The 24,313-nt window shown below is 33.0% G+C and overlaps 1 protein-coding gene across 1 annotated transcript in view; it reads left to right on the top strand.

The window, feature by feature from the left end:
- Window positions 1-23,756, top strand: part of LOC124355443 (cleavage and polyadenylation specificity factor 73-like) — a 29,154-nt gene extending 5,398 nt beyond the window's left edge. Inside the window, exons 2-17 of the mRNA XM_046806585.1 lie at window positions 712-775; window positions 2,721-2,818; window positions 6,204-6,332; window positions 8,478-8,655; window positions 9,701-9,790; window positions 10,498-10,648; window positions 13,405-13,580; window positions 14,280-14,409; window positions 14,541-14,716; window positions 16,403-16,555; window positions 17,435-17,543; window positions 18,381-18,565; window positions 20,786-20,914; window positions 21,038-21,160; window positions 21,336-21,504; window positions 23,661-23,756. Of these exons, the coding sequence (XP_046662541.1) occupies window positions 712-775; window positions 2,721-2,818; window positions 6,204-6,332; window positions 8,478-8,655; window positions 9,701-9,790; window positions 10,498-10,648; window positions 13,405-13,580; window positions 14,280-14,409; window positions 14,541-14,716; window positions 16,403-16,555; window positions 17,435-17,543; window positions 18,381-18,565; window positions 20,786-20,914; window positions 21,038-21,160; window positions 21,336-21,455 (2,011 nt within the window). The 3' untranslated portion in view covers window positions 21,456-21,504; window positions 23,661-23,756. The remainder of the gene's footprint in view (window positions 1-711; window positions 776-2,720; window positions 2,819-6,203; window positions 6,333-8,477; window positions 8,656-9,700; window positions 9,791-10,497; window positions 10,649-13,404; window positions 13,581-14,279; window positions 14,410-14,540; window positions 14,717-16,402; window positions 16,556-17,434; window positions 17,544-18,380; window positions 18,566-20,785; window positions 20,915-21,037; window positions 21,161-21,335; window positions 21,505-23,660) is intronic.
- The last annotated feature ends 557 nt before the right edge of the window (window positions 23,757-24,313 follow it).

The following is a 24,313-nucleotide window of genomic DNA, read 5'->3' as shown; positions in this document are numbered from 1 at the left end:
AGCTATGATTTCCATTTCAATTGATCGATTCTATTTTATTTTCTGTTTCATTTTCGTCTCCTGATTTTGGTTTCACCAATTTCTACCACTTTACTAGTCCTACCAATAACCTGAAATTCTTTAACAAGAACAGCTGAGCAAACTTCCTACAAATAGTTATTACAGTCTGTAACTTTGGTGTTAGAAATGTCCAGTTCATTCAATAGAATATCATGCCTTGAAAGTTTTAGTAATGCCCAATTAGCTACGAATAAACAAATAGTTATCTTATCTAAATTGTTTTAAAACCAATGATGTTTATATTGTTATATATAGATTTATTGCAATGAATCTTAACCTTTTTTTGTTTGCCAACGTATTCTGCTCAGTTGAAACTCTGGAATACACTCTTAGTTTCAAAACCTTTGTCGTTGAGTTTAGTACATATGTCAAAACAAATCATAATTATCATACCTTGAATAATATACCTGGAAACTGAAATTTTCCAACAGATTTTAAGAAGAATTATATCAAAATGTTGGTCTTTGTTTTAATTGCTGTACACAACCAGTCTCTTGTTCTACAGTTTTAAAATTAAATAAAGAAAAAAAGAACTATTTGTTAAAGTTAGGCCTTTTGTATTGTATTTCATTATTTATTAAGTCTTAATTATATATTTTAATTGAGCGTTATTGACTGTTGAAGGTTTTGATGATATTTCTGCTTTTTCAGAGGAGCTGGACAAGAAGTTGGAAGATCTTGTATTATGCTCGAATTTAAAGGAAAGAAAATCATGGTAAGTGTTTATAAGCTCTGTTCATTTTCTCTTTGTTATCATATTATGTGTGGGACATTTAAGAACAGACTTATGATAATAGCCTATTTATTTTAAAAGTTACTATTCAATATTAAAATGGTTGCAAGGTCAATACATTGTTTGTTTTACTCATTATACCATTCCTAATATGGATTATCTGCTGTTCCTATGTGAGTGGTAGTAACTACCAGTTTTATAGGAATATTTCCAGCCAGTGCTGAAGTTAGAATAGTTTTCTTGCTTCACTTGCAAAGAATTGGTAAGATGCTTCTCAAGAGGCACCCACTCTTATGTGACAGGCCAAAGTTACTTCTTAAGATGCAGTAACTTAGATTATGCTAAGTTTTTACTGAGTAAAATCTGCAGCACATGGATATTCAGTGCCAAATTACACTCGCTTAGTCTCTGGCTATAAAACTAGTGTTGAAATATAGTAGCTACGGAAATAGAACTATAAATACATAAAATGTATTTCATGTATATAAATATGTAGTTCCAGTGATTCATTGCATATAAAAGTGTATTTAAATATGCGTGAAGGTAACAGGACTTTTTAGAACATTTGGGACTGTAATGTGAAACAAAGAAAGTTATCACTGTTTCGATATTTGCAATCTTGATTTATTTCTCAGATGGATAACATAACAAGAAACTAGGTTGAAGTTAGCAAAATATACCAAAGCATTTTGACATGCAAAAATCAGAAAACACAATAAACAGGTTGCGTTTCAGATTCATACATACTATCTTTAAAACAAGCGCGCCGTAAAACTAATATTAATTATTTTAAATTTAACAAAAGAACTCAGGCCAGAATATCAATTGCAGATAACTCACTCAGTGGTCAATGACAAATGGTCATGACAATATGCAGCTAATATATAGATGAAATGATAAGACTAGTACAGGTTAAAATAAAGAACGCAAGGACAGCACAAGATTGAAACGGATTCTGTAATACTTTGTTCCTTCCTAGGGTGCGGCTGGCCTTAGAAACGACATTCAAATACATATAAGGATTAGAAACGTACACAGTCTCCCATCTACTTGAGGCACTTGGATTCTGGAAGGAATGTCATTCTAAACCCAAATAATTATTGAATCCTCATTAATTTTTGTTTATGCTGGTCTAATGTAAAAGCGAATTTATAATTCCATCCTCAAGATGTTGTTTTTATTAAATGAAAAACATTAATGGTTATCACTAGTGATGTAGAATTCCCAGTAATTTAAAATTGAGGGAATATTTCAACAGTAATGTTTTTGGAAATAGACGACCCGAGCTATTTTATTTTTTTCTGGGTCTGTCAAAGCCTTCTATATCTCTGGTTGCAGGTTAAAGAAAAAGAAAAGAAAGGAACACGTCTTTATTGAGGTGAAATTAGGACCAAATGGCCCTTTCTTACATTTAACCTATCAAACAAAATTAATATTAATAGTGCAAAATAAAGGCTTATTAACTAAAACTTACACTTACTGTATTCCATTCACGATTCAAAGAGTAGCCCGCCACCCGCCACGATCATCCGGTCCAGGTATATTCGTCTCAGCTCCACCACAAACCATTCCCGACTCTCAATTTGTTTGACAGGATCTGGTAAGGAGTTTCCATAATCTACAGGCGGTAACGGGGAAGGATTGGTTATGGGTGGTGGTTCTGTGTATTGGAATTCTGAGACTTAGTGCACCAGACTGAGTTTTTCTTGGTTAGATCTGTATATTACATAAAATACAAAATGCATTTTGTCCTTGTGTTTATTATATTAATAAAAAAGAATCTGGATAGGTTGTAACATACATTATAAATTTGATACAGTTTTAAGTAACTAACGACCTATTGTTTCAGTGCGATATTATCTAATTTTATTTGAAAATAATTTAGATATATATATCACTTATTGTTACAATTTTTTTTATTTTCCAGCTTGATTGTGGTATACATCCTGGGTTGTCTGGTATGGACGCACTACCATTTGTGGACCTTATTGAAGCCAATGAAATTGATCTACTATTGATATCACAGTAAGTAATTTTGAGTTATTATAACTTTAGTTTTTGTTTGATTCCATTAACTCTTTCGTTTACATTTTCTTATTTTTTATGAAACTCCATTTCTGTTGTTTCTACACCTCTATAATCAGAAAGAAACCTATGCATGTAAAATCTCGCCAAAATTCTCTGATTTCAGCAATTGGGAACTACCATATCTGTACCGTATCACGTCTCACTACAAAAGGCTCAGGATTTTTTTGGGATTCAACAGGGACATAACATCATCAGAAACCCTTACCTACAAATAAATATGGGGTCTTGCCAAACATCCTTGATGTTAGTGATGCGTTTTAGAGGGTACCCCTATGTTTGCATTATATCACATTGTATTTTAATAGACCCAGAAGCTTGAGGTATCCAATAAAAGATCATCAGTAACCCTTATTTACATAGTGTTGCTCCAAGCACAAAGTAGCTTAAATGCTAAAACACAGTTTGTCAGGAGGTTAAAAATAAAAATTATGCCTCATTCAACAATAGCAACATTTGTAGTCTTGGATATGTTTACATATAACGTATGTTAACGTAATAACGTTTTCAGGGGTCTATCCTGGGATCTCTATTGTTCTTATGTATAGGAGGTTTGCCAGGGGTTATAGAAGGGTTGGGTGGTGTTGTGTGTCTGAATGTTTAAGAGTGTGACTAGAGGTATAAACATATTAAAATTGCATCATATATTGGTCTAAGTAGTATTAAGGATTTCCTTTTTGCAAAATTAATCTTTTATTAAATTGAGACAAATTTAATTATATTTCTATCTCTACAAAACAGTTCAGATCAAATTTCAACCCTGACATTTTTCTAGACAATTACAGGCTCAAACAAGTAGACCACTCAAAGTTCCTAGGGCTTATAATAGATAAGAATTTAACTTGGCATAAACATGTAGATTATTTTACTAATAAGATGTCTGCTGGTCTAAATGCATTGTGACAAATGGTAAAATTTAGTAATTTAAATTAATATATTTGTCATTGATACACTCACATTTAGCGTACATAAATACGCATTTATGAAGCAACAACAATAAGAAACTTAGATAGGTTATCGATCCTACAAAAAAATCTTTGAGTCATGAAACATTTAAGATATACAGATTCTGTTAATCATATTTTTTCTCAGCTTGATATTTTTACGATATATGCATGAGATATATTTGAATCAATAATTTATGTTAAACAATTTTTTGATCCTATACTTTTAGCTATTGAACATACATTAATATCCATTTTAACAGACATATTGATCAACACAATCTCGAATTTATAAAAAAGAAAACATATTATATAGTTGTGAGATATTCGCATAATCTACCAGCCAAATTTATAATGGGAACAGATCTATTAAAAGTTACAAAATGAAGTATAACATTATTTGACTAAGTTGTCTTTGTAGTCTTTTGAGGAATTTTTTAATATAAAACTAATAAACTAATTAAAAGAAGAATTGAAGATAAATTGTTGATGTAAGTTATTATAGCACACTTAAACTAATGTTACCATATATAAAGTATACATTTAAATTAATATTAGTATTTAGTTTTATTTAAGTGACCCTATTCATTGTACGTGTTGAGAAGTAAAGTGATTTGGCTATGACTATTTTAGGATGGCAGTATGTGAGATCTCATTAAACATCCCCAAGGTTTGTGATGGGTGTTAGGAGAAATCTGCATCTCCGAACCATTATCGTGTTTCACTATAATAGGCTCAGATATTGGATTTCAGACATTTCCCATCAGTATATCTTATAACGATAGAAGACTTCATTTGGAGGATTAAAACCTATAATAAATAATAAATTCGTTTATTTGTCGTAAAACATGTTACATGCATTGACAAAGTCTAATTCAGCTACAGACTAAATAACATTATCTCTAAATAATATTTAATAAGTATAATACATAAATATTATATATATATATATATATAAATATAAGACATTAATTGTCTAGTTGAAAATTATACTAGTTATATCATGAGTTTATCTTAAAACAATCATTAAAAGTCTATTTTGTTAATAGAAAAAAACTCATCAATATTATATAAAGGGTTTTTTAACAGCCATTCATAAAGTTTATTTTTATAAATTTTAAGAGGGTATTTTTCTATCAAATGTTTCAATTTGTTATACACCTTCAAGCCAATTATAACATGACTATTCAAAGATTTGCTCAGTCGACAATACTCAATTAAAATGTTATTTTTGTTTCGTGTGTTATAATTATGTGTTTGTGCATGGTTTATTAAGTCCTTATTATTTAAAATGTAAACAGATAAGTCAAACAAATATAAATTAACTATTGTAAGTATTCCTTGGTTAATGAAAACAGGTTTACAATGATCAAGATATTCAGCTTTACCAACAATTCTAACAGCTTTCTTTTGAAGCACCAGTATTTCCTGAACTCTAGCACTATTTCCCCACAGTATTAATCCGTATCTCAAAATTGACTGAAAGTATCAAAAATATGCAGTCCGAACATAATTTTCACTTATGCAGCAAGATAGACGTCTCAATAAAAAAATAATTCTAGATAATTTAGTAGACAGAAAATCAATGTGAGGTCCTACCCTCTTCCTCACTAGAAATACTGCTTACATTTAAGTGCAGACTAAACACGTGCACAAAACTTAAAACTAAAAAGTGTGAGGTGGAAGACTGAAGGTGAAAGTGTGCTACATTCCCTGATGTGTGTGACACGTGTTGTCTAGTGCTCTTGGTTCTGTGTAGTGAAAATGCTTGGGTTCATTCTCAAAAGTCTAGACTTTTCGCTGTTGTTGCACTAGTCAGGTACTGCTTGTTCTTTTGATGTATAACATATTATATTGTCTAATTTAGTTTAGTATTTGGCAAGTTCATTATCGCACTATTAGGGAATTTTTACACCTGAGGAATAGGTTTCAATTCTTGGAATGTCTTCTGTTTTTGGAACCTATAAAGATGGCAAATGATCAAAATCCTATTTTCCTTTCAGACCAGAAACTCGTGGGACATAATCAGAAACCCTCACTTACATTATGTAACTTCTCCAGATATCCATTAGGTTTCTATTAGGTATTTGGAGAATTCTTGGATCTACACAATATAATAGGCCCTGAAACTTGTAGAATCCAACAAGAACATCAGTAACTTTCATATTTGTGTACATTAAGATTCTATTTCTAGATTGCATTCCCAGAATTTCATATTTAAACACCTGTCAGTATTAATACTGAAACTAATTTTTAAATTGAATTTTTGATGGCTCTTAAACTTAGACTATATGTAATTTTAAAATCATTAATGTCGACTTGAAGTTCAGTTTTGTGCGTATTTTTGCAAAAGCTTTAGTATAAAAAAAATGTGTTTTTAGTTTTCACTTGGACCACTGTGGAGCGCTGCCATGGTTCCTCATGAAGACTAGTTTCAAAGGCAGGTGTTTCATGACTCATGCTACGAAAGCTATATACAGGTGGCTGCTTTCGGATTACATTAAAGTTAGGTAAGTTCACATGCCTGTTTGTTTTGTAATATGATCATGTTTTGCAGAATTTATTAGTAACATTTATTTATCTAACAAAATTGTTTAAAATATACATTTTATACCTTTACTATAGTTATTCTTAACCCTTCCAACGCGGCTAACGCCTATAGACGCGGAACTGCCGATGCTTTAAACGCGGATAACGTCTACAAACGCAACAGCTTTACTTTTGAAATGGCGAAGAATTAGTTGTTAAAACTTCCGTAAGAGAGCAGGTCGATGTTCCTTTCGACTGTTGGGACTAGATAAAACGCTTTGTCACCATTGGTGGACGTTGTAACGGTATCTACTCGGGTTGAAAGCAATCGCCGCCATTTTTTGTATGGCCTGTGACGCGGCATACGCCTACAGACGCGTTCGTTTCGTTCAGCTGTTTAACTACGTGTGTGTTGGTCGTATGTTGGTTATATTGTCAAACAAAGTGTTTTGAATCAGTCCGTTGTTATTCTAATAGTGTTTTAGTTTGTTTTTACTAACATTTAGTATTATATTTTGTTATGATGGCTAATCCAGATGATCCAAATGATTACTTCGAACAACGTAGTTTGAGCGCATTTTTGGTATATTATGTGTAATATTTTTTATTCAATTATTTGTTTTGTATTTTATACCAGTTTCACCATACAAGTCCAGTTTATTTATTCTAAATAAATAAGGTTTATAAGTACAATATTTGTTTCATTTCCCTTGTAGGCTATCGTATAAATAAGTTTGTGTTGAATTTCATATTATTACATTTCAAAATCTTATACTGAACTTATTTATTTTTATGTACTAATTATACAGAAACTTCAGTTACAATTTACTAATTATAAATAACCTGTATAAATGTAATGTAATCTGTCAAATAGTGTTCATATGTACATTATCCTGCAATGCAGTTTATTCTAAAATTTCAAAAGTTTTCGTGTGTATAAAATTCTTAAAAATATGTAATATTACATGTTTATTATTTTTTTCTTATAAAGGTAATACCAAGAAATATGAAAAAAATTAGCATTGGGAAATTTAAAAAAATATATTTTTTTATGTCTTAGCGTTTGACAGTAATTTAAATTAGCGCTTTAAGGGTTAAAAGATAGTCCTAAAAGTATTTCAATATTTCTAATTTTTTTACTACATATTCTAATTAATTTGAATTTTTTGATTAACCAGTTTTACTGCCAACTTAAGAGAGACCTCCCTAAAGCCAAGTACATGTTTTAAAGCAAGTGTGAATGAAGAAAGAACGTACCTAAGATTTCCCAGTTGCCTGAAGGGTGATTAAGTAAAGTTACAATTTCAAACGAACAATGTGAAATCTGATATCTGCAACTATCGTCCAATATCCCTTCTTTCGGTAGCCTGTAAAATTATTGAGATGGTAATCTGTCGCATTGTACCTGGAGAAAAATAAACTTGTGGCTTCAGAAGATCCGAATCTTAATAGTGCACATTCATATAACATTTCATTTTAGATCAAATTTGTCATCCAACATAGGATTGTCTAACGCTATTATTTTGTAAAGAACTTTTTCCGATTTTTGACTCTACCATCCAAAACATCTTCTTTGATCAACAGACCTGAATATGTGTCTCTTTCTATGCCCTAAAAGCAGAAGAAAAGTAATGTGGCATCAGTATTGCCAAGTCTGATGGAAGCAATAGGTTTTTTTCGATTTAATAGACATTGTTTTGAAGTAATACAGAAAGTAACCTCAAAAGGGAGCGGGCTGGTTGGGTTTTGTGGGAGAAAGTCCCTCTCATCAGCATTCTACTGTGAATGCTGACTATCATAATTTTCTCTATATGTGAACAAAAAATGTGGTACTCGTATACGCAATTTTATGATGTGTGCTTTCACAACAAATTGCAATGAAAAATATGTGTTTGATGTATTTTATTTTATTTTATTTTTGTTGTATGTTTTCTGTATAGTTTAATTCCTGTATAGACTAGATAAGCATAAAAAATTTCATTTGAACTTCTTTCACAAGTGGCTTTTTATTTTAAACTTAGCTATAATTTTTTTGGAATGAACCCATTTTAATTCGTTCAACTATTTGTAATTTTATGTTATTACTGATTCGAGCACAAGAGTTATGTGTCATTGATCTGTTACAGTAATATAGCAACAGATCAGATGCTCTACACAGAGTCAGATCTAGAGAACAGTATGGATAAAATCGAGACGATCAATTTTCACGAAGAGAAAGATGTCGGAGGAGTAAAATTTTGGGCTTATAATGCTGGACATGTGTTGGGAGCTGCGATGTTCATGATTGAAATCGCTGGAGTCAAGGTGAGTTCATAAAATATTTATGTTGTATAGATAAAACTATAATTGAAAAAGGCATAAATTTTTTAGTAATCTATAGCTAAATATTTGTGCGAAATCTTTTCTCTGTCTGTCTGTTGGTTACAGAAGTTACTTTTGAGTACTAAATTGTTTCATTTTTTACATATAACAATTTTTGGAGCAAAATTAGATAAGAAAACCAATTTATGTAATAGTGCCTAGCTTTAAGAGTTTTCCAACCCTTTATTTAGATACCGGACTTTAAAAAAATCTCAATTTAAACATGACAAAATTTATAGATTTTATGGATTAGAATGAATAATACATCAGGGACCTCTGTATCCTATAAGGACATTTATCAAGACCATACATTAAATTAGTGGAATCAGCTACTTAGTCAACTGTAAGTTTAAATTAGACAGCTATAGGTCCCAATACTAAATTGGAGAAAAAATAATAAAACAGAATAGAGTCAAATAAATAAATGTGGGGTAAAATGTGGTCTTAACAAAGGTTCACTTAGAATGAACATATTTGAATGTAAAAGGTCTGCCAATTAACATATTTGTCACTGTCGTGTTTCTATCAAACAATCACCATTTATTATTGACGATTTCTCAGTTGTCAATAACCGATAGTTGTAGTTGTAGTTATGACCTGCATTCTTTAGTTCAGTTAATTAGTGTTAGTTTTGCATGTTTTAGAGATACTTGACACACAATATGTTTGTTATGATTACTGACATCTGCGTGTAACAACTCATTGGTATGATTTATTCACTCTAACCTCTAACACGTTAGATTAGTTATCCACCCGAACAATAGAATCAGAATGCAAATCTCAAAATGTATTGTTACTGCCTCTTTTTGTGTTGTTTAATGATGACAGATAAATGTTTGAACAAAATTGTATTACCTTTAAATTTTTAATGTTATTATCACTCACTCACTCATGACTTGTTGCGATGTTGGATTTGTGTTGAAAAAGGATGAGTAAAGATTAGTTTAATATACAGCAATTATCCACAGTATGTTGTTACTTTTTGTAGGTACTGTACACTGGCGATTTTTCTCGGCAAGAAGATCGTCACTTGATGGCTGCAGAAATACCAAGTGTCCATCCGGATGTGTTGATTACAGTGAGTATTTTCACATAATTGAAAAAGTACATAAATAAAACAACGTACAGTAGAACTCCGATTATCCGAACCCCTATTATCCGAATCCCCAATTATCCGAATCACGATTCGGTGAAATTATGTAAAATTTGAAAGTCGTCAAATAACAGTGACGGCGCCCGCTACAACCTCAAGGCAACGTACTTTATTGGAAATGTTCAAGTGAAAAACTACACAGGACAAATATGTACTGTATGTAGCCTATTACACATTTAATCACTTAATTTTTCATTTGTCATTTAGTTTATGTATTATTACTTTTCGTTAATCTGTATTGCTGTACTGCATTTTTATTGCTCATGTTTATTACTGTACTCTATAGTATTAAAATAACAACGTTTTCAATGCACTTTTTTTTATTTAATGTAAAATACTCCTTTTTTGCATAATTTCCATGCTAAATCCAACTATCCGAATTTTTGCATATCCGAATCGGCCTGATCCCCAATTAATTCGGATAATCGGAGTTCTACTGTAATTGGGTTGTGATTCAACTGACCTTATTTCAAAATTACTGCTTATATTGCAGCTGTCCAATCTCAAATTATGACATCTGGAGTCACAGCCTCAACTATATAGAGGAATCTACTTAATGATAGTCTTATACAGTAGTTAGTGTAATTCATTTGTAAACTGTGCAGTTTCTCTAATAAATATCGTAATTGCAGGAATCAACGTATGGCACGCACATCCATGAGAAGAGAGAAGAGCGCGAGAGCCGGTTCACAACACTGGTCCATGACATAGTGAACCGGGGCGGGCGATGTCTTATTCCTGTATTTGCCCTGGGGCGGGCCCAAGAACTGCTCTTGATTTTAGGTTGGTACAATTATTGTAGTATCATGGGTTACCTCGTAGGTTGGACCATAAAAAACTCCACTGAAATCGAAATCGATAGTGAAATGATTGTTAACCAATTACCAATATTTTAAATTACATTATTTAATAATTATTTCAACTTAGATTTTCGATGGTGTCTAGAAGCGTACTAAAAACCAAATCCTTTTATGTGAATGGCATTAGATCTTGTAACAGAGTCGGAAATGGTTGGTTCCTTTACAATGGATATTAAGTAAGCTGATGTAAATAACAGGTCAAGTTGGTTGTTTGCATGGTCAATTTGCTTCACATTTAATTCAGATTTCAAAATCAAAATTACAGTTTTCAAAATTAGTTGATTTTTTTCTCAAATGCCTGTAATATCAAATACCCAATACTTTTCCAAACAGGATATTTTTGCAATTTTATTTTTTGTTGGCCAACAAGACTGTTGTTGAAGAGGAAAAACAACATATTGCACAAATATGTAAATATTTATATTTTTAATTCTAGTAAAAAAATTATAAGACACATGCTATGCCACGTGAACATTTTCTGATGAAAGTGGATGTTTATTGCATTGTATGAATAAAATTTCATTTCATGACATTGAAGCTCCATAATTATATTTTGAATTTAATTCTATAAGGACAACTTTATCAAAATCAGTAATTTTTAAGTATGCACAATGTTGTGGCTTCAGAATGAGTGTCATTTTACTGAATAAACAATTACTTTTTACAGCTGGCTTTAATACGTTTTGTAACTATTTTCTCTTACAATAATTATGACAGTTGTGTACGAGGGGGTACCAAAAAAAAAAACCGGAATTATTTTATAAAAATTATATATTATCAAATTTTTTACAATACGACCTTATCTCCTTCAAAATAATCTCCATTACAACTAATACACTTGTCCCAACGGTATTTCCATTGATCAAAACATTTTTTGTAGTCATCTTTAGAAATGGCTGCAAGCTCGAGCTTCGTTTTTTTCTTAACCTCTTCAACGCTGTCAATTCGTTGACCTTTCAAGCCTCTTTTCATGTGTGGAAATAAAAAAAGTCGCATGGAGCGAGGTCAGGCGAGTAAGGTGCGTGGGGCAGCGGAACCATGCCGTTTTTGGCTAAAAACTGCCTAACTGAGATGGCTGTGTGGCCCGTGCGTTGTCGTGGTGGAAGAACCAGTCTCCAGTCTGCCACAAATCGGGTCTTTTCTGGTGAACACTGTTGCGCAATCTTCTTAAAATCTCCAAATAAAATGTTTGGTTGACAGTCTGACCTGGAGGAACAAACTCAGAATGAACAATGCCTTTAGCATCAAAAAAGCAAATCAACATGGTTTTGATGTTTGATTTGACTTGCCGACATTTTTTTGGACGAGGTGAAGATGGCGACTTCCATTGGCTTGACTGTTGCTTCGTTTCTGGGTCATAACCATAGCACCATGACTCATCACCAGTAAAATCCCACCCTCATTACCTTTTCCAGAAAATCGGGATCATTTTCGAGATGTTCTTTCAGAAGGCGGCAAGTTTCAACTCGATGTGCCTTTTGATGGTCAGTCAGAAGTCGAGGAACAAATTTGGCAGCAACCCTTTTCAGTCCTAAATCTCCTGTTAAAATTCGCTGAACCGAGCTCAAGTTAACCCACTACTCTCTGATAGTTCCTCAATTGTCTGTCGACGGTCGGTGAGCACAAGTTCACGAATTTTCTCAACATTTTCGTCCGTTCGAGAGGTTGATAGACGTCCAGAACGAGGTTTGTCTTCAATCGACATGTCACCATTTTTAAATCGAGCGAACCACTCGTAGACCTGAGTTTTCCCCATAGCATCATCTTTGTAAGCTGTATTCAACATTAAAATAGTTTCTGCAGCATTTTTACCAAGTAAAAAACAAAATTTTACAGCAGCACGTTGTTCACTTAAACTTGCCATGACAAAAAACGAAACAAGAACAAGAACAGGGTTAGCGACAGTCACTACGAACAAACAGAATGCACTAGGACAACGGAACTGGGGTCACTGAGCTCGCAATGGGTTGCGCGACACACGCCTAGTGGCAGGAATGTGTACTACACGCTGCCGGCTGCCAGCAATACAATTCCGGTTACTTTGGGGTACCCCCTCGTATGTGCCTTTTATTCTAATTAGACCAGTTTTGATGCATGTGTAAATAAATTAAAAAAAGTCATTGTAACATTATTTATGTTTCTATATATATCATTAAGATCTCTATCTAAAATGTTACAAGAGGTTGTGTCACTCAGTTGTCTTTTTGCTTCGGCAATGTAATCCTTTATATTCACGATTGCACTTACATCCCCCTTGTCAGTAGGAAGTATTATTATGTCCTTTTTATGTTTTAAAGAATTTATATCTTTTTGCTGCAGTTTTGTTAAAATGTTATTTTTGGTAAAATTATCTGCAAATGAAGGATTAGAAATATTAGAAATAATTACATTTAAAAATTGCACCATTGGGTGATCTTGATTCAAAGGGTGGAGGATCCCAATCCAGAGGAGACTTAAACTTTATAAGAGATTTTAAAATATTCTCATCTGCTTCTTCATTATGATTGTTATTTGCAAAGTAATGCTTAATTCTAACCTTTCTTGAAAACTCTTAACACATCATGTAATTCTAACCATAGTGGAGATGTCTATTGTATTCACTAATGTGAACTTCTTGCATTGTGAATTCATTAAAATATCTGATTTGTTATGTTATAATGTGTATTTATCCACAAACAGATGAGTACTGGGGCCAGCATCCTGAATTGCACGAGATTCCGATCTATTACGCTTCCTCCCTGGCTAAAAAGTGCATGGCTGTCTATCAGACTTACGTCAACGCCATGAACGACAAGATTCGTCGTCAGATAGCAATCAACAATCCTTTTGTCTTCAAACACATTTCTAACCTAAAAGTAAGTCCACTACTTTCATGTTTAAAAGTGCACCTTTGACTGGATTAAAAAAAAACTCATTAACCCCTTGAGTGTGAGCATTCCGTAGTCTGAGAGGAGGGCAGCTTGGTTCCAGATACTGGTATTGTACTGGCAATTCAACAAGTATAGTTTTATATTTTTATATGAAGACGTACAGGGGATGCAATTTTATACTTATTACACTAAGACTTTACCACTAAGGTACAAATTAGTATTTAGTTTTCAGGGATCATTTCATGGTAAAATGAAAAAAATATTTGTAGTGAAGGAGAGCCTATTGATACCTAGCATTTCTTCTTTGATCAGTTTTTTTGGATTCTCAAGGTTTTTTTGCTGTGGAAGTACACTTTGTCTTTTAGATAACAATACATAAGCATGTAAAGTTTTTATTATTCCTTGATCTGCGGCACCTCACGCTTCCATTTAACCTGTGCAAATCACTGCTGTCGGCAGCCTTCATATTTTAATATATTGTAAATGTAAATTATTGTCTATTAGCTAAAAAAAGTACCATACATTTGTGAAGCCCTTTTGGATTTCCTTTCAAATGAATTAATGTGATTTAGTCATTCAATATACTATAACGTAGATATCAAACAAGAGCTAAAATGTTAAACTGTAGACATCATTTTAAAACGCACTGCATTTCAATAACACAAGTTTGTGTGGACTTTGCAGGGTATAGACCATTTTGAAGACATCGGACCGTGTGTGGTGATGGCTTCTCCAGGAATGTTGCAGAGTGGCTTGTCTCGGGAGTTGTTTGAGTCATGGTGCACAGACAGCAAGAATGGAGTCATCATTGCAGGTATGCTACCGATCCATCTGTTGAATACTTTTATACCTTTAAACACAAATAACAAATTGTGTAGTATCATTTATAACTTTTACTTTGCAATATGGGTGATTATTTTCAGTAAAAATCATGTATTGCTGCAGGTTACTGCGTGGAAGGTACTCCAGCCAAGGCTATACTCTCAGAGCCAGAAGAAATTGTGACAATGACCGGACAGAAATTGCCTCTTAAGATGTCGGTGGATTACATCTCTTTCTCAGCCCACACAGACTTCCAGCAGACCAATGAGTTCATAAAGATTCTCAAGCCCCCCCATGTAGTAAGTGTTGTCAACCCTTTAGTTAACTGTAGTTTAGAGATATATTCAGCATTAGTACCAAAATATTATACTCATTTGTTTGAGATCACAGGAGTGGTTTTGAGGATTACTTACGGTTAATTTGATAATGCTTATCTGATTTGGTGGTACATGAACCATGTGTGCTAAAAATCATTGGTTTAATTTAACTCTCCTTTTGTACACAACTAGCTGTTTCCCGCGGCTTCGCACGCGTCTCTTAAGCTTTGCCCGTATATTTCTTTGCCTTCAAATAGTGTTTGGATATTTTAATATACGTAACTACTGTGTTGTAATTGCAGTTTATAATGTGCAGGCGCTTTGATAACTTTTATATCTTGCAGTACAGCCTGGTGGTTAGTTACATCAATGGGCATTGCGTATAAACCTTCTACATAGAAAAATACAAATTTTCATAGTGATCGGTCCAATAGTTTCTGAGTCTATAAAGGACAAACACACAAACATTCATTTTTATATATTATGATTGCAGAAACAGTTTAAACAAAATTTGTCGTTTCTCTTAAGCTTACTCTATGCTTTAAAACTATAAGTGTAAAGAAATTTATATATAAATATATTTTTTGTCGCATTATATATGTTTACAAAGAACAGCTGATTAAAAATTTGAAAAGACTCTTTCACTTAATAACATATGTTTGCTGCAATGCATTTCTTACGGGTATTTCTGTAACCAGTGGGGCGGAATCCTGAATCGGGAAAGGGATAAAAAGTATCCTATAACCTTCTACAGATCAAGACGAACAAATTAAAAAAAAAATTAGGCGAATCCGTCCAGCCGTTTGTGAGTGATGCTGTTACACACGAACAGTTTCATTTTTATATTATAGATTATACAGTACAAAAAATAGATGAAAACTTTACATTAGACAGTTCTACTTCGGTTTATATCAGCTCAACATTGGTGTCATGAAAATATCCTGCAGAAGTTGAAGCAAAACTTGATCTCTGTCCATACTTTAATACAAATTTCTGTGGTGACTGAATCAACTGCAGCTATATGTATTATATATGCAATGTTATATATATTGGTAAGTGGGCTATAAATATGTGTTTATACTCACCAAATTAAAATCCAAAATCTTAAGGTCAAGTAAAATATTGGCCGTCTTTTACCCATCTTATCCTATTCAACATGAGAAATTTTTCATTAAGTAAATCGTGACTTGAAATTTTGCATGAAAGACCTGGAGTCGCCTGATGATGAAATCTTTGGTTTTGAAAGGCATTGTCCAAAAAATAAACCATATTGGAAAGTTTTGTTTTATTAACATTTAATACTATTTAAAGTGTTTACCAATTAATTGCTCCATGAGTATTCATTATCTCTGTAAGTTTTCTGAATGATATTTTGTGAATTAACTGAACTATGGACAAAATTTGGCTGAGCATCAGCATAGCCTATCTATCTGCAGAATATGTGGAGAATAAAATGAGCTATAGACATAAAACTTTGCAAACATGGTCTAATGTACTCCTACCTTTTATACTTGCACAATAAAGTATTTAAATATAATAAATGTATAATCAGTTTCCTTACCAAAGTATTCTTTATTACTGTACTCATGTGTTACATACCTACTCCACCCTTGATGTTCCTCTCAGTTATAATAATCAAAGTTTACTGAAGTGCAGTGTTGATGACAGGTGTTGGTGCATGGAGAACAGAACGAGATGAATCGTCTGAAAGCAGCTCTGGTGAGGGAGTACGAGGATGATCCCAACACAAGTATGGAGATACATAACCCTCGCAACACTGTGGCCGTTGAACTGTACTTCCGTGGAGAGAAGACTGCCAAGGTAACATATCGTTCTGCAACTTGTAATTTTTTCATACTTTCTAAACAAAACTAAGAATGTTTATATACATTACTAGAATTTTTAGATTCAGTTAACCCTTTGAGTGCCAACGTCCGATTTTACCGGACGTTCAGGACAAAAATCACAAAAAATTGAAAAATTTATATTTTTAAACTAATATATTAAATTGTTCACGAAGAACTGTTCTTTTAAAACTATTGTTATAGTACGCTTCCAATTAATTGACTTTAACAAAAATCAATCTAGAAGGCACTGACATCACTGTCAACAGATTGTGATGCATATTTTTCTCAGTTACTTAAAAGTTGTGTAACTCATTATTGAAGATAATGGTATGAATTTTTAAAGATTTATAGACAATTGAATACTCTTTTCAGTGATATGGGCAAAGAAAAGGATATGAATTTTTTGGTAATGATAATTTGTTGAAAAATGAAATGTATAAATAAATTCTGCAATATTTTTAGGTAAGTCTGTTTTTGGTATTCCTAAATTTAATTTTATAGTAACTTTGTTATTTTATGTTAGGCAGAGTTTTCAGAGAAAAATAAAAAAATATTTTGATAGCTTATTAAATAATCAAATTGTGAATTTTTTACTGAAATCTTGCAAAATGCCTTCAAAAGGGCTGGCACTTTTAGGTACACCCATTAGAAAAATATCTGGCACTTTTCAGTACACCCGCTCAATAAATACTTGGCACTCAAAGGGTTAATCCGACTGGGTTGGCTTAATCTATTGTTTTTATTAGAATATGATGTAGAAATAACTAAATTGTTGCAAAATTCTTGAATCTTGCGTAATACTCTTAATAAATAAATACTTTTTGGTGTTAAAAAGTGAAAATTGTTAACACAGGTGATGGGAAGTCTGGCCGTGGAGAAACCAAAACCTGGTCACAAGATCTCCGGTGTACTGGTCAAGAGGAACTTCAACTACCATATGTTGGCGCCTTCCGATCTCACCAGTTAGTAGCTTCTCACCTCAGTTTAATTTGTAATTGAAGATGTTTGCATGTGAATTTTAGACCAGAACATCAAAGCTCCAAATCTGGCACTGGATCCAGGTCGCATTTTAGTTCATTTTAAGACGTTAAATTAGAGACTACAATTGTAAAGATTGTGATAGATGTACAAAAATTGTTGATGTCTTGATTAATCAACAAAAGGGTTGTGTCAAGGGTTAAGGGTTAACCCTTCACACGCCACTAATAAATCGATTAACTTTCCTATAACGCCAAGACAAGTAAACATTTGTTTCCTTCAAGTTCAAAACTAATTTTTACTATAGCTAAATTATAAAAACAACAAAATTATAAAACAGGGAATTTGATTTAAAATTGGTGTATTTATTAATATAAATAAAAAGAACTATTTACAAAACTGTTTATTTCAAATAAATTTAAATTAAATAAAAAATTAATGTTTTTCAACCCACCCCCTCCAAAAAAATAATTGCTTAGTATTTTTAAGGAGAACAAGAAATCAACTTCTTTTTAATACTTTTCCTCTGTATTTGTTTTTTTGTAATGCAATATTAACCAGTAATAAATGAGTATCATTGTAACTCTAAAATTGAAATATGTAATGTTTTAATTTTCCTAGTGAAAGGCCATTTGCCAGTTTTATATTTCTAATTCTTTGGGTTAAGCCTAGTATTTTGTGTTAACCAGCCAGTCGGCTCTTTCATCTCATTATCATAATAATGTGTAATTTTGTTGGTTGAGTATCTAGTCAATCATGTGTACTCAACTTGTTTTGACATAAAAGTTGCCTTATAATGACTGACATATTTCTGTTTTCAGAGTACACTGACATGAACATGAGTACAGTGATACAACAGCAGTCCATCCACTTCACAAGTTCGATGAATGTGTTGCGTTATCTGCTCACTCAGCTGACCGGCACCGTTGAGGCTTTGGAGGATAAAAAGCTAAGAGCATTCCAAGCCATCGACATCACACTTGACAACAAGATGGTGACTCTGGAGGTACATCTATAGTTAATTCACCAATGTTAATATTACAAGTGCAAAATAAAGACTGCTTATTTTTTTTAATCAATCATAGAATCATTGACAAACATTCATAAACAGCCAATTACATGAAGGTAAAAATTGCATATTAACAGCTCATTCTACTACAGAGATAGGAGTAATACAAGGAGCTCTTTTTAAATAAGGGCAGTTTGTTTTTACAGTAAAACCAAATGTTATAACTGGTTAGTTTAATATATTATATATTCTACTTTTTATTCTTTTTTATATGATTAAAAAACTTTCTCAAAGAAATTTGCTGCTTACTCTGACATTCAGGAGTTCACAGCTATTTTCACTTCTTCGTGGTTGTTGAAGTGCTTCCCACCAAGGCAATGTTTCAGGTGCTAAAAAAGGTAAAAATTGCTCTGATCAAAATGATGATGGCGAGTGATAAAAAACTCCCAGCTGAGAGAGTCAGTCATTTCCTGAATTTGGACAGCAGTGTTAGGCATTCTATTATTATGGAGGAGTAGGATTATTTTTGTCAGCATTCCTCTAGAGTATTTTGTTCTGGACTGTTTGAGGAGTTTCGTTAATATCATAAAGGATTCTGTGTCAAAATTCATTCCCCCTAGTATAAAATCTATCAGCAAAACACTACCTTTCCTTGAACAATTTAGATGCCATGATCTAGTGCTATTACAGTGTTCCTGTGGTTTTGACCTTGACAGGAGAGGTTAATTGTTTCAAGTTTGTTTTCAACGTTGGAAGGGTTGGAAGAAAACAATATTTTTCTGGACATTTTTCATCATTTATTGAGGCAAGGAATCAGTAACACTATGTTTTGAGATATACAGTCAGGTGGATTGTCTCTTCTACATGTAGATAACTAACCTAATACATAATTACAATCTAGGTTTCAGTAAAAAAATTACACCAGAGCACGGTGACACGCACAAATCAGGAATAACAACTAACATTCTGTTTCTATTATTCTACCATCTTGTTTCTGTTGTTATGGTCGTCATTTACTATTGGCCTTCGGTCAGTTTCGAGTGGTTGGTTGATCAATGCAGACCCATTGAGACTTGTATTCTTTAGATCGGTTTCAATAATTAGTGTTTTATTTTTTATGAAGTGCATGTCACAACGCTCTTGTATGACTTGTTTATTTTAATTTATATTGTAGTTATCTGTTAGCCTCTTCTCAGTGACTACCTACCTATTTGCTGCTACTCTATGGAATAGTGTTGGACAGTCTATACACCGTTCCTTGGTTTAAGCCGATGGTATACCCTTACTTCGTCTTCTGTGATGATAATGTTACTCAACATGTCATCCTTTTTTGTTGTTAAAGAGTCGTAAAGGTTAAGAAATTGGCCCAGTATATTGTTCTAGATATTGCACAACCAAACCTGTACAATATACTAGAATACTCTAGTATACACGTGGAAGGGCTTAATAAGTATTGTTCATAAAAAGGGAAAGATTTTCAGGAATGTGAAAACCAAAACATTTAATATTTAGTATTTAACGTCTTCAGAAGACACCTTTATGTGATTTAAATCCAAAAGTAGTCTTATTGTTGTTTCTGCAATTAAAAGACAGGGTTGTTCTTGAGAAATCTAAATTGCAAGCCCAGCAATGATGTTTGAGTCAACTATATGCCATTATAAGCACACGCTTGTTTGAAAATTGCAAACACCTCAGACAAATAAAGAATACAATTGTGTTCTAGCTACGTTGTTAACATAAATAAATTTATAAATCCATAATCTAAGCCCAAAAAAGTAATATATTGGTAATAATTCAATGTCTGCTTCTATAAATACCATTTAAGTAATTGAAAGGGCTTTAATCAATTAAAAAAAAAATAGTTGTTTGTATTTACTGGTAATATTACCCAAGCAGCTGAAGCAGTAAACCATATCGTATCACAAGATTCAATCTCCAAATATGAGAGATGGTTGCTGTAGAATGAACACTCAACGTCTATCTCAAATCAGAATCAGAAATCAGAAATGGCTTCATTCATAAGTTCGTAAAGCGTACAATGAACAGTATCGTGGATATTAATACTATGACTATACAACTAAGACTAAAACAGTGTAAACACACACAAATAACATAAAATAAATAACACTATAACATAATAGAATAAATAAGCCATACAAACACAGTTATGTGTAACTATTGATCACATATGTGACCTAGTTGGTTGTGTTGTTAAAGTGGGTAGCGACGCCAGTGAATGACATGTTCGCCGACTGTGTGCTAACAGCTGTTCTACAAGCCGAGTCTCTGGACCCTGCCAGCAAGTTCCTGCCCGTGCCATCCAAGATGGACCGCATGCACTTCAAGGTATCGTAATGTTTATCACTTTTGGTTTGGTTTAATTGTGATTCAAAAAGCATGTTTTATAAACTTACCAAAGTGTTTTAATCTGTTAATTTATCTATATGTATGTATAATTATCTGCTCTAGGAGTGCCTGATAGAGATGCTGCAGGAAATGTTTGGAGAAGACTCGGTTCCGAAGATATTCAAGGGTGAGAAGCTGTACGTCACTGTTGATGGGAAAAAAGCGAATATCGATCTCTTGAACTTGGTTAGTACTTCTAACAGAAATGAAAACAGTATTAGTTCTATACAAGTTGTGGTATTTTTCCCTGAAAAAAATGAGCTAGACCTCTATAACCATTTTTTTTATTACTCAGATAGATTCAAATAAGTGTTGATCCAGTTTTTTTAGTAATTTTAATTGTATTGTATTGTGTTGGCAGGAGGTGACGTGTGAAGAAGACGAGACATTCCAGCAGATTGTTCAGACAGCAGTGAGCAAACTGCACGACTCCCTGGCACCACCCAGAACCGAGTTCCTCAGTGGAGCCATCCTGTCTTAGTCTCCGGTATCAAGCTAAACTCCTCTCGCTGGTTGATTACTTCAGAAATGTTAGTACCAGGGGAAGATATCAATGTAAATAGATAAGAATTATTTGTTTCGTCACTTAGTTACGCAGAACAAGCTATTACTGGTATTCAACCCAGTGGCATTTTAATTTTTATGCTGTTTTAGTAACTAAAAGTTTTAATTTTTCATGGTTTGGCTGATTTTATGAACAAGTTATAATACCTTAAGTTCTGAAGGAGACAGTGTTGTGAAAGTCACTAAATTACATATTAAGTGTTTTAAATTCATTATAAAAACGAAAAATATGCATACTATTACATGCATGTGTACAGTGTGATTCCGATAAAAGTGCACATTTTTTCAGGGTTAATAGACGATGTGAATATACACATTTTTTGTCCAATACACATGGAGTCACAAATGTTTCGTTTATATGAAAATTGAGAATGTGTGAAACACCACCTTTTAGGCAACATGTAATTTTCACTTTGAGATTCAGCAAAAATCTCCAATCTGCCAGAAAAAAACTTTATTGCCTTCCTAATAACACTTGAAAGAACCACACGATGTGAACAAGAAAGTAAAAAAAATATTGTTACAGCAAATGTTCACAATTAATAATACAATTTTTTGCATGAAGTGGTTCTTTTATTTGTAATTATGAAGAAAAACATTTAGTTTCAGTAGCTTCGCGTTTTTCTGGCCGAATCTCGGAGGCGAACAAAGAGGAGTGTCACAAATTCTCAATTTTTCCGGAAACGACACATTTCCGACCCCATGTGTATTGGATAGAAAAAAATTTGTATTCACATCCTCTATCAACCCTGAAAAAATGTACACTTCTATCGAAATTACTCAGTATATCATACATACTATTTAACTTTCTTTGCTCTAGAAACATGCCATTTTATATAATCGCTGTAAGTGTCTGTGTGATTAATTAAAACAACAAGGAAAATCACTTGATTTGTACAACAGAAAAAGTTACATTTTGTGCAAGTATTCCATCCAGAAACTTGAAATATAATGATGGATAAGATTAATAGGAGTTCACAACCTGTTCAGTGTATGTAGCTGTCTAGCAGACAACATAACAATTGTGCTGTTGCCAGTTTTTGATGATGGATGGATTGTGAAGGAAACAGAATTATATATCAGCTAACTATAAATCAGCTGACACTGAAGCTGTAAATATTAAAAACTAACAAATACTTTCAAGACTTTCTTTCTTTGCAAGAATGCTTTCTGGTAACCAAGGTCGATTTGGTATTCTTATACATCTAAATTAGGATATAGTATAGCAGTAATTATGATTTATTATTAAATAGTAAAATATTTGGCGGCTTAAAAGTACCCCTGTACTTTTGATGCCGCTGTGGTGTAGTTAGTATGACATGTGCACGACATCACCATGGTGTCATCAGGATTGAACCTGTTAAGAAAATATTTGCTATCTAACTTATTTAAGAACTTTGTTTAAAAATGTAAGGAATTTGTCTTCTTCTAAAACAGGGATGCTACAGGTCAGGGAAATCAGGGAAAAGTCAGGGGAAAAAAAACAGGACTGGAAATCAGGGGAAAATCAGGGAATCCGGTCTCAAGTCAGGGAATTTCGACGTTGGTCAGGGAAAAATATAAAATCCCTTTACACAAATAAACTTACTGCCGCCGCGCCGAGTCCAAGCCTGCAGACGACGTGGCGCATATTTTACTTCAGTGTTGTAAAAGATCATTTAAGTCAATCTTTTTGTACGTATTAAACTGTGTTCACTTTATTTTTTGCTTTTTTATATTTGCCACCCTGTTAGCCTCAACACCGCTTTTTCCCACCCATTAATTTCCAAAAACCCTGGGGATTGCGTTGAAAAAAGTCAGGGAAAAATGAAAAATTTGGTCTGGAAATCAGGGAAAAGTCAGGGAATTTCATTATTGGACTCCTGTAGCAACCCTGTAAAACATGAGTTATAAATGTACTAATAGCGGTGTATGTACGTATGTAATAGAATTGTCTGAAAGCTACAATATAGTAAAATTTATTGTTGAAAGAATGTTTGTAAAATATGGAGAATTGGGAAATTCCCAGTCAGCTTAGGACATTTAGGTTGACAGAATTAGTTTGTGCAATTTTTTAAAAGATTATTTTAGTGTCATTGGGTAAATAATAAAGTTTGTTAAAATAATGTTTATTTTGTTTCAGGTATATATTTTCCCCATGACTGTCTGTGTATTTTGAAGAAACATCCATCTTGATAATGTGTATTATCAATAAAATATTTAATTTTGTTTACTTTCAGTTTGATCCTTTTTACTATTATTTAATAAAGTAAAACTAATTAAGTTGTAAAACATGGTTGGTAAAAGCTTGTGAATAAAACAAAATATGTGCAATTGCAATGTTACATTTACCTAAGTTTGGGAACATTCTTTTACAATGATCTAAATTAGATTTTTGCCAGTAACCAAAACCAATTCTTGAAAGAACAGGTTCTGGCCTCTTGTATCAAGGATGGTGGCAAAGAGGTCTGAATAGGCTACAGACCTCCTTCCTCCCATTGACAGAGTTATGAGGGCAGCAAGTGTTACTCTGGCTCCCATTCCTCTTCCTTGGCTCCGGGTTCTTAGTAACAATGCACCTGGCTAAACAGTTCGTGTACTAGAAGAGTTGACAGAGTTATGAGGGCAGCAAGTGTTACTCTAGCTCCCATTCCTCTTTCTTGGCTCTTCTGAAAAGACTACAATCATTAATCAATGAAGATTCTGCCTGCTCATCAGTTTGGTTTTGGCGAAAACATGACACAATAGAAGTCCATGGAGTAGTCTAAATGTTACACGAGTGCTTAGAAAATAAAT

This window comes from Homalodisca vitripennis, chromosome 2 (genome assembly GCF_021130785.1).
Source record: "Homalodisca vitripennis isolate AUS2020 chromosome 2, UT_GWSS_2.1, whole genome shotgun sequence".
Classification (NCBI taxonomy): domain Eukaryota; kingdom Metazoa; phylum Arthropoda; class Insecta; order Hemiptera; family Cicadellidae; genus Homalodisca; species Homalodisca vitripennis.
Note: the sequence above shows the minus strand (reverse complement) of the source record. Positions and strands in the feature narration are given on the sequence as shown.